At 38.9% G+C, this 10,766-nt stretch overlaps 1 protein-coding gene across 1 annotated transcript in view; it reads right to left on the reverse strand.

Moving 5' to 3' along the window:
- Window positions 1–10,766, reverse strand: part of GLCCI1 (glucocorticoid induced 1) — a 140,205-nt gene that overhangs the window by 15,265 nt on the left and 114,174 nt on the right. Inside the window, 1 exon segment of the mRNA XM_017893875.1 lies at window positions 2,874–3,084. Coding sequence (XP_017749364.1) covers window positions 2,874–3,084 — 211 coding nt within the window.

Below are 10,766 nucleotides of genomic sequence, written 5' to 3' on the forward strand. Positions count from 1 at the left end.
CTATTTTCATTTTCTCTTTATAATATTTGATTTGTTTGAGAACTAGAAACCTTGTATTGCATAACAGAGGGCTACACAGTATTCCAGGGAGTAGTAACATCAACTTGATCTTAATCACAAAATAATGCCTCTCAGCTAAATATGGTAGATATTATGAAACTGATCTCATAGGGCTTTAATTCTCAAATTGAGGTGATCTTGTAGAAAACAGAGAAATGTCTTAAATAATTCTGAAACCCATTCTATATTTATAAGTTCTAAACAGATTTTTAAAAAAATCACTATTAAGCAACATTCATCACCACTAATTGTTTGCCATGTGCCAAAAAGTTGTGCTACGCATTTTGCTATATCTCATGTAACCCCAATAATGATATGAGGTAGGTATTATTACCCTATTTTACTAAGAAATATTTTTTAACTATTAGGAAAAAACCTTAGCTTTAGAGATGATCTGAACCAATGTTCTCATTTTACATATTAAACAAAGAAAAAAAAAGGGGTTGGGTATAAAGAAGTTAGTGTTATGCAGGCATATATCTGGTATGTAAGAACAAAAGGACATAGAGGAAAATATACCAACAAAGGCAAACTTAGGAAAAGGTCTAACCTGTCTAAGAAATGGTCAGAATTAATACTGTTAGATAATTGACACAAACTAGGCCAGAGAAGGTGATTTTGACTAAGCTGTGGAAGTTAAATAATTGATATTTTTTCCTGAAACGATTAGGGAAACTAACAGGTGATAATAAAGGTGATTATTTTTATAGCAGCAGCTACCAGCTACCATTCATTAAATCCTTGAGAATTAATGCAGGTTTTATGTCCAAACCTTCACAGGATTTTCAAATGCATTCCTATGGTCCCAAAGCCAATGCTACTCTTAACTTCTATGTTATAACGTCTCCTGCAAAAGACCCTGGCAGGAGAGTGACATGATTATACCTTCTCATAATAAAATAGATTATACATCTTTAGGAAAAAGAGCTATTACATATTAAAGAACACGCACTGTTTGAAACTTATGATGTAAGTGAAGACCTGTGAGCTACAGAAACCACTATTCACTGAGAGGCCCTGAAGGCAATCTCACAACTAGTTAACCAAAATGGAACTCATCTACCATCTTCTCAATACATTTTCTTCTTGGTTCAGCATCTCTCAATTATCCACAGTATTAAAGAAAACAGAACTCCAGAATTAACTGTCTAGCTGTACTACCACCATTATTTCTACTTTTCATTTTTACCCCAGGTACAAGTGTTAAGTAGCAAAAGTGGCCAACCTGAACTGTACTTATCCTTTCTACTGGCATAACAAAGAATATGAGTTTGGAATCAAGACAGACTGGTCTCTCCATTTACCACCTACACAACCTAAATCAAGTTACTATTATCAATTCCATTTGCTTTCAAAACAAACATTCCTACTGGAAGCAAGATGTTTTACTGTGAAACATCCACATTAAAAGGTTGTGATGAAGTGATTAAAGGTGTTGATTCTCACAGGATGCTTCAGTGAAATGAAAGTTTCCTAGTCTGACATTTTAAGACATGGAGACTTCCCACGTGAAGCCAAGAGATATCTGGTACTATATTCAATATATCCTTAATGAAGGAAGGGGGTCCACAAGGCCTTCAATAACGAAAGAGTCAACAAGAAAGGGGAGAACTGTTAAGATCTACCCACATATAAAAGCAGAGGACAAAATCCAAAGTAGCTTCCACTTAACATCTAAGAAGAGTTACATATAATAAGTAAAAGAAGTCAGACACAAAGAATATATACCACATTATGCAATTTGTATGCAGTCTAGTAACAGGGGAAACTAAATTATAGTGATGGAAGTCAGCGAAGTGGTTACTTTCAAGTGGAGAGAGGAAGGATGCTATTGGGGAAGAGGTGCAAGGAGCCTTGTGGGATAATAAAAATCTTCTATATCTATACTTGACCTAGGTAGTGGTTTCCTGAGCACACACATGTAAAAATTCATTTGGCTGAGCACTTATGATCTGGGCATTTTACATACAACAACACATCAATCATAGGGGATGGGGTCAATTCAGAACAAGGACTGTAAAACTCCTAAGATTTTATAACCATATAACTTTGTATAGTTTTACATTTTTGTTGCCATTGACCTATTTCTCTATGGTGACAAGCAGTGAATTTGTTATAAACATAAGTTCAGTGTTTCTTTGCAAGTAGGTAGGAAGGTAGAAGCTGGGCAGTCTACATGGCCTTCTGTAGCTAGGTCTTAGGGGGCTAGAAACAGAAAGAACTCAGGGAGTGTTGGCAGACAAGTGGTGGTAGACACAATGATAGAAGAACATGGAGAGATAGTTGGGCTTGATAGGAAATAAGAATCCCAGAGGGTCTCAACAGTTAATAATTTATCTACATACTATAATATAATCCCTGATGTCCTGTAGGTACTCACTGAGCTTTATAAACTTGGTTAAAAATACACTCTTTTCCAACAGAATTTTTAGAAATGATTTCCTCGCAAATCAATCTGATTATAAAATCTAACTTTAAGCTTGAGAAACATAAACTTTACCATAACCATCATCCGCTCTGGACAATACCAAGGAAAAGACCTATGTATTATATGAAGTTGTACACACTCCATTTTATGGCTTTCATTAGCTGTTAGAACCATGCGCTGTGCTTCTCTGACACATTTATGGAAGATGTTTGTTAGAGTCACAAAGAAGGGGGTATGTGAAACCAATGAACAAACAAACCTAGATTAACCAATCTTTGACAATGTCACCACTCAAAAGAAAAAAAAAAGGATGTAATGGTCTAAGACAAGGTATAATGAGCGAGGCCCCATAACAAACCCTCTAAGTGGACGATTCCATTCTTACCTTTATCACGATCATAGAGCAAATCTTCTGTTGAGCAAGGGCTACCATCCTGGGATTCCGGGGGACAAAAAGGGGAGACACAGGGTGAATGACTGCTGCAGCTACTGCTGCGCTCCTGGACAGAAGGAGTCTGAGTGTCAATGCTGCGAGTACTACTGCTCCGGTAATGAGCAGGGAGTGGAGCTCTTCGACCATCTGGTATGTCCAACGGCTGTAAGAGGAATACCATTAAACATCCAAATGCTGGTGCATACATTCATCTACATAGAAAGCGCATAGTATTTCCTTTGATTTCCTATTCCACCACTACTGACCCAATTTATTCTTCAAAGGCTAAAGACCAAGCTTGTATCTTAAGCTAATTTCTATATATGTTACCTTTATTGAACTAAACATTTCTTTTAAAACAAATTGTTGGCCTTAAAAATTCCATAGCTCACTGTATGTACCTGTAGGTCAGCACATCCCACAAAACTCTTCAAGGACAGCAGGAGTCCTGTGCCTGGTACTACTCCTGGCACATGGCAGATATTCAGTAAACATTTGCTGAATGAATTAACAAAGCTAAAAAAAAAAATTACTTTGACTTGCTTGTAAGAAAAAGTGAAATCTCATATTCACAGGTACAGATTTTTCTGTTTGTTCTTCCTTCCTATTTTAAGTTTTAGAGGCCATGAACAGAACTATAGTTTCTATTTCCTTTGCAAATGATCCAAAATTTCTAATAAAGAGGCTTATTCTATTAGTAATCAATAGAGGTTATTAATGTAACTCAGAAGAATTTTAATATTAGAAGAATTTGGATATCACATTCTACTAATTTGGTATCCAGCTAAGTAGGACTACTCATAATTTTCCTTAGTTTGAATACCTTGTTCTCAGTAGCTGAAAGAGAAAAAAGGAAACCATCATCATAGAGGCATATATTTTGGACCTGAGGGTACCTCAGAGCTCACTGGTCCATTGTTTTGTTTTCACAAATGAGGAACCTATAGTTCAGTGACACAGCTAATTAAGTGGCATCAGAGATGCTGCTGCAGTGGACTCTTTCTACTTTACTACTCTGCTTCTGTAAAAATACATCTTACTCCATATTCTTCATTTGTGTGCTAACAAAGTGAGGTTAACAAGTAAAATTCTCTATATTAAGTTACTATATAATTGAAAATATTTGCTGTTATTAAACATACAGGATTGCAATGCTAGGGAAAAGAACCAATATGCTGTAAATTTATTTATAACTTATTTTCACTATTTATTGTGTCTACTGCTCTTACTCTGATCATTGTCATTTCAGAGATTTTAGAAATACTGTCCAGAGGGGAAATGAAGGAAGGTAAAATCAGGTGAGATTCAAAACTTATCAATATTTTCTATACCAAACAAGTGAAGGCTGAAATCCGAAACTTTGCAAATGAAAACTTCATTTAGAGTTCTGCCCCTGCTGCCCCTGGACTGGAGAAGAAACAAAGAGGCTGAGGGCTTTACTTGCACTGCTAACATGACATACTCACCATACAGAGAGGAGCCCATCTCCTCCCTGTGAGCCCTCGGCACCCCACCTTTCATCTGGTGGGGCTCCTGGCTCAGGCCAGCAGCACAGCTGCCCCACCCCCTGGCTGAACATCCTGGTAGCAGCGGATCTGTGTTTCTGAAGTGGAGGTCCCAGACGCAACCAAAAGACCCTCTGCCATTGCCACTGCAGTGGTACTCCCCTTACTACCCTTGGACTAGGAAAGGAGCAAAGACCCTGAGTGCTTTAACCACACCTCCAGCAAGCTGCCACTGCCCTAAGAAGAGGTCAGTCTGTCTCCCTCAGGATACCCCCAGCTTGAGCCCACAACACAGCTGTCCTACTCCAAGCCAATCACACTAACTGGCAGCAGTTCTGCATTTCTCTGGGGTGGACCCCAGGGATGAGTGAAAGGCCCTCTGCCATAGCCACTGCCAAGGTCCCTTCCCCTGCTGCCTCCAAGCTGAGAGAGAACATAAAGCCTTAGCTCACCCCAGGGCTGAAGCCTGGGAGTGCCAAGCCGAGATCTGCAGCCAGCACTTGAGTGGGAGAGGAGCCCACACTTTCAGAGCACTGAGAGGGAGCACAGTTGCAATCATGAGGAAATACAGAAGAGCCACATGGCTGAGCAAGAGCTTACCTACTGGCCATTACGCTTAAGGGCCATCAAACTTCAATCACAGTGCAAACTTCAATACAAAAAATACTTTGCTAATAAACCCTCCTGTGAAACTAAAGACAATAACTCAGCTACAAATAAAAACCTTATACAATGCCTCAGACTCTAAAAACATCCAGAAAAGTCAACCAACTGTACAAATTATGCCACGGTTGAAGGAACATTAGCCCACACAGGTGAGAAAGAACCAGTGCAAGAACTCTGGCAACTCAGAAAGCCACAGTGTCTTCTTTCCTCCCAATGACCATATTAGTTCCCCAACAAAGGTTCTTAAACAAGTTGGAATGGCTGAAAGGACAGAAAGATAGAATTCAGAATATAGAAATGAAGGTCATCAAGATTCAGAAGAAAGCCAAAACCCAATCCAAGGAATCTAATGATTACCATAAAATAATACAGGAGCTGTTTGATGAAATGGCCATTATAAGAAGGAACCAAACTGATCAGAGAGTTGAAAAACACACTACAAGACTTTCATAATGCAATCCCAAATATTAATAGCAGAATAGACCAAGCTGAGGAAAGAATCTCAGAGCTTGAAGACTGGTTCTCTGAACTAAGTCAGATGAAATTTTCTTTTCTTTTGAGATGGAGTTTTGCTCTTGTTGCCAGGCTGGAGTGCAATGGCACAATCTCGGCTCACTGCAACCTCCACCTCCTGGGTTCAAGAGATTCTCTTCCCTCAGTCTCCTGAGTAGCTGGGATTATAGGTGCCCACCACCATGACTGGCTAATGTTTTGTAATTTTGGTACAGTTGGGGTTTCACCACGTTGGCCAGCCTGGTCTTGAACTTCTGACCTCAGGTGATCCACCTGCCTTGGCATCCCAAAGTGCTGGGATCACAGGCATAAGCCACCATGCCTGGCCAAAAAAAATTTTTTTAATGAATAACAGAGAATGAACAAAGCCTCTGAGAAATATTGTACTATGTAAAGAGACTAAATCCACGATGCACTGGCATCCCTAAAAGCGATGAGGAGAAAGCAAGCAACTAAGAAACCATATTTCAGGATATTGTCCATAAAAACATCCCCAACCTCACTAAAGAGGCCAACATTCAAATTCAGGAAATGCAGAGAACCCCTGCAAAATACTACACAGGAAGACCATTCCCAAGACACATAATCATCAGATTTTCCAAGGTTGGAATGAAAGAAAAAATGTTAAAGGCAGCTAGAGAGAATAGGCAGGTCACCTACAAAGGGAATCCCATGAGGCCAACAGCAGACCTTTTAGCCAAAATCTTGCAAGCCAAAAGAGATTGGGAGCCTATATTCAGCATTATTAAAGAAAAAATTTCCAAGCGAGAAGTGCATATCCAGTCAAACTAAGCACATAAGCAAAGGACAAATAAGATCCTTTTCAGACAAGCAAATGGTAAGAGAATTCATTACTACCAGACCTGCTTTACAAGAGATCCTGAAACGAGTGCTAAATCTGGAAAGGAAAGAACATTATCAGCCACTACAAAAACACAATTAAGTATACAGAACAGTGACACTACAAAGCAACTACACAATTAAGTCTGCATAATAACCAGCTAACAACACAATGAAGGATCAAATCTGTACATATCAATATTAACCTTGAATGTAAATGGATTGAATGTCCCAATTAAAAGGCACAAACTGGCAAGCTGCATAAAGAAGCAAGACTAAACGGTAGGCGTCTTCAAGAGACCAGGCTCACATGCAAAGACACCCATGGGGTCAAAATAAAGGGATGGAGAAAAATCTACCAACCAAATGGAAAACTGAAAAAAGCAAGGTTGCTATTCTAATTTCAGACAAAACAGACTTTATACCAACAAATATCAAAAAAGACAAAGAAGGGCAGTATATAATGGTAAAGGGTTCAATTCAACAGGAAGACCTAACTATCCTAAATATACAGGCACCCAACACAGGAGCACCCAGATTCATAAACCAAGTTCTTAGAGACCTACAAAGAGACTTAGATGTCCACAAAATAACAGTGGGAAACTTCAACATCCCACTGCCAGTATTAGCCAGATTGCTGAGGTAGAAAATTAACAGAGATGTTCAGGACCTGAACTCAACACTTGACCAAATGAATCGAATAGACATCTACAGAACTCTTCAACCCGAAACAATAGAATATACATTCTTCTCATTACCACATGGCACATAGTATAAAAACAACCACACCAATGGACATAGAACAATCCTCTACAAATTAAAAAAACTGAAATCATGCCAACCATACTTCTGGACTACAGTACAATAAAAACTGAAATCAATACTAAGAAAATTGCTGAAAACCATACAATTACATGGAAATTAAACAATCTGCTTCTGACTGGCATTTGGGTAAACCATGAAATTAAGGCAGAAATCAAGAAAGTCTTTGAAACTATGGGAACAAAGATACAACATACTAGATTCCATGGGACACACCTAAAGCAGTGTTAAGAGGGAAATTTACAGCTCTCAAAGTCCACATAAAAAAAAAATCAGATGTCCGATAACAACTTAACATCACGTCTAGAGGAACTAGAGAAGCAAAAGCAAACCAACTCCAAAGCCAGCAGACGACAAGAAATAACAAAAATCAGAGCTGACCTGAAAGAAACTGAGATGCAAAAAAAACATAAAAAAGATTAACGAATCCCTGCGTTAATTCTTTGAAAGAATAAGTGAGAGAGACTGCTAGCTAGACTAATAAAGAAAAAAGGATCCAAATAAACAAAATCAGAAATGACAAAGGGGACAGTACCATCGACTCCACAGAAATATAAAAAACCCTCAGAGACTACCATGAACACCTCTATGCATACAAGCTGGAAAACACAGAAAAAACAGGTAAATTCCTGGAAACATACAAACTCCCAAGACTGAACCAGGAAGAGAGAATCCCTGAACAGAACAATAATGAGTTCTGAAATTGAGTCTGTAATAAAAAGCCTACCAACCAGAAAGAGCTCTGAACCACATGGATCCACAGCCAAATTCTACCAGATGTATAAAGAAGAGCTAGTACCATTCCTACCTAAACTATTCAAAAAAACTTGAGGGGGAGGGACTTCTCCTTAACTCATTCTATAAGAACAACATCATCCTGATACCAAAATCTGGCAGAGACACAACAATGACAACAAAAACTTCAGGTGAATATCCTTGATAAAATAGACGCAAAATCCTCAACAAAATACTAGTAAACCAAATCCAACAGCAGATCAAAAAGTGAATCCACCACGACCAAGCAGACTATCCCTGGGATGCAATGTTGGTTCAACATATGCATATCAATAAATGTGATTCATCAAATAGAAGTAAAAACGGAAACCACATAATTATCTTAATAGATGCAGAAATGGCTTTCAATAAAATCCAACATCCCTTCAGGTTAAAAACCTCCAACAAACTAGGCACTGAAGGAACATACTTCAAGATAATAAGAGCCATCTAAGAAAAACCCACAGCCGATTGTCATACCGAATGGGCAAAAGCTGGAAGCATTCCCTTGAAAACTGTAATGAAACAAGAATGCCCTCTCTCACCACTCCTGTTCAACATAGTACTGGAAGTCCTGGCCGGAGCAATCAGGCAAGAGAAAGAAATAAAAGACAGCCAAACAGGAAGAGTAAAGGCACATGATCCCTGGTTGCAGACAATATGGTTCTATACTTAGAAAATCCCATAATCTCTGCCTAAAAGCTCCTTGATCTGATAAACAACTTCAGCAAAGTATTTATTAAGAAACAAAACGTACAAAAATCAGTAGCATCTCTACATACTAACAATATCAAAGCTGAGAGCCAAATGAAGAACACAATCTCATTCACAATAGCCATAAAAAGAATAAACTACCTAGGAATACAGCTATCTAGGGAAGGGAAAGATCTCTAGAATGAGAATTACAAACCACTGCTCAATGAAATTAGAAATGACAATATCAGATGGAAAAACATTCCATGCTCATGAATAGGAAGTATAAATATTGTTAAAATGGCCATACTAGCGCGGTGGCTCATGCTCGTAATCCTAGCATTTTGGGGGGCCGAGGTGGGCGGATCACACAGTCAAGATATCGAGGCCATCCTGGCCAAAACAATGAAACCCTGTCTCTACTAAAATATAAAATAATAATAATTATAATTAGCTGGGCATGGTGGCACACGCTTGTAGTCCCAGCTGCTCAGGAGGCTGAGGCAGGGGAATTGTTGGAACCTGGGAGGTGGAGGTTGCAGTGACCCGAGATCATGCCACTGCACTTCAGCCTCGCGACTGAGCGGCAAGACTGTCTCCAAAAAAAAAAAAAAAAAAAACAAAACCAAAAAAGCCATACTGTCCAAAGCAATTTCCAGATTCAATGCTGTTCCCATCAAATTTCCAATGACGTTCCTCACAGAATTAGAAAAATCTATTTTAAAATTCATATAGAACCAAAAAGGAGCTTGAATAGCCAAAGTAGTCCTAGGCAAGAAGAACACAGCTGCAGGCATCCCATGACCTGACTTCATACTATACTACAAGGATATAGTAACCAAAACATGGTACTGGTACAAAAACAGACATACAGACCAATCGAACAGAAGAGAGAGCCCAGAAATAATACTGCACACCTATAACCATCTGTTCTTTGACAGAGTCGAGAAAAATAAGCAATGGGGAAGGGACTCCCTATTCAATAAATGGTGCTGGGATAATTGGCTAGCCATATGCAGAAGACTGAAACTGGATACCTTCCTTACACCATATACAAAAATCAACTCAAGATGGATCAAAGATTTAAATATAAAACCGGAAACCATAAAAACACTGGAAGATAACCTAGGAATTACCATTCTGGACACAGGACCTGGCAAAGATTTCATAGGAAAGATGCCAAAAGCAACTGCAACAAAACCAAAAATTGACAAATGGGACCTAACTAAACTAAAGAGCTTCTGCACAAGAGTTTTCAACAACAGAGTACACAGACAACCTACATAATGGGAGAAAATGTTTGCAAACTATGCATCTGACAAAGGTCTAATATCCAGAATCTAAGAAATGAAAACAAATGAACAGCAAAAAACAGAATCCTATTAAAAAGTGGGCAAATGGCCAGGTGTGATGGCTCATGCCTGTAATTATAATCCCAGCACTTTGGGAGGCCAAGGCAAGAGGATTCTTGAGCTCTAGAGTTTGAGACAAGCCTGGACAAATTAGCAAGACCTTGCCTGTACTAAAATAAAAAAAAAAAAAAAAATCAGCTGGTTGTGATGGGACGTACCTGCAGTCCTAGCTACTCAGGAGGCTAAGGTGGAAGGATCATTTGGGCCTGAGGGATTGAGGCCACAATAAGCCATGACTGTGCCACTATACTCCAGCCTGGGCAATGGAGCAAGACCCTGTCTCAAAAAAAAAAAAAAAAAAAAAAAAAAGAAAAGAAAAAAATGGTGGGCAAATCACGTGGACAGACATTTTTCAAAAGGATATACACATGGCCAACAAGCATATGAAAAAATGCTCCACATGACTATTACAAAATTGCAAGTCAAAACCACAATGAGATACCATCTCACATCAGTCAGAATGGCTATTACTAAAAAGTCAAAAAATAGGCTGGGTGCAGTGGCTCACGCCTGTAATCCTAGCACGTTGGGCGGCCGAGGCAGGCAGATTGCCTGAGCTCAGGAGTTGAAGACCATTCTGGGCAACATGGTGAAACCCCATCTCCACTAAAAAAAAAAAA

The sequence above is a fragment of the Rhinopithecus bieti genome, unplaced genomic scaffold, assembly GCF_001698545.2.
Source record: "Rhinopithecus bieti isolate Rb0 unplaced genomic scaffold, ASM169854v2 scaffold_23881, whole genome shotgun sequence".
Lineage (NCBI taxonomy): Eukaryota > Metazoa > Chordata > Mammalia > Primates > Cercopithecidae > Rhinopithecus > Rhinopithecus bieti.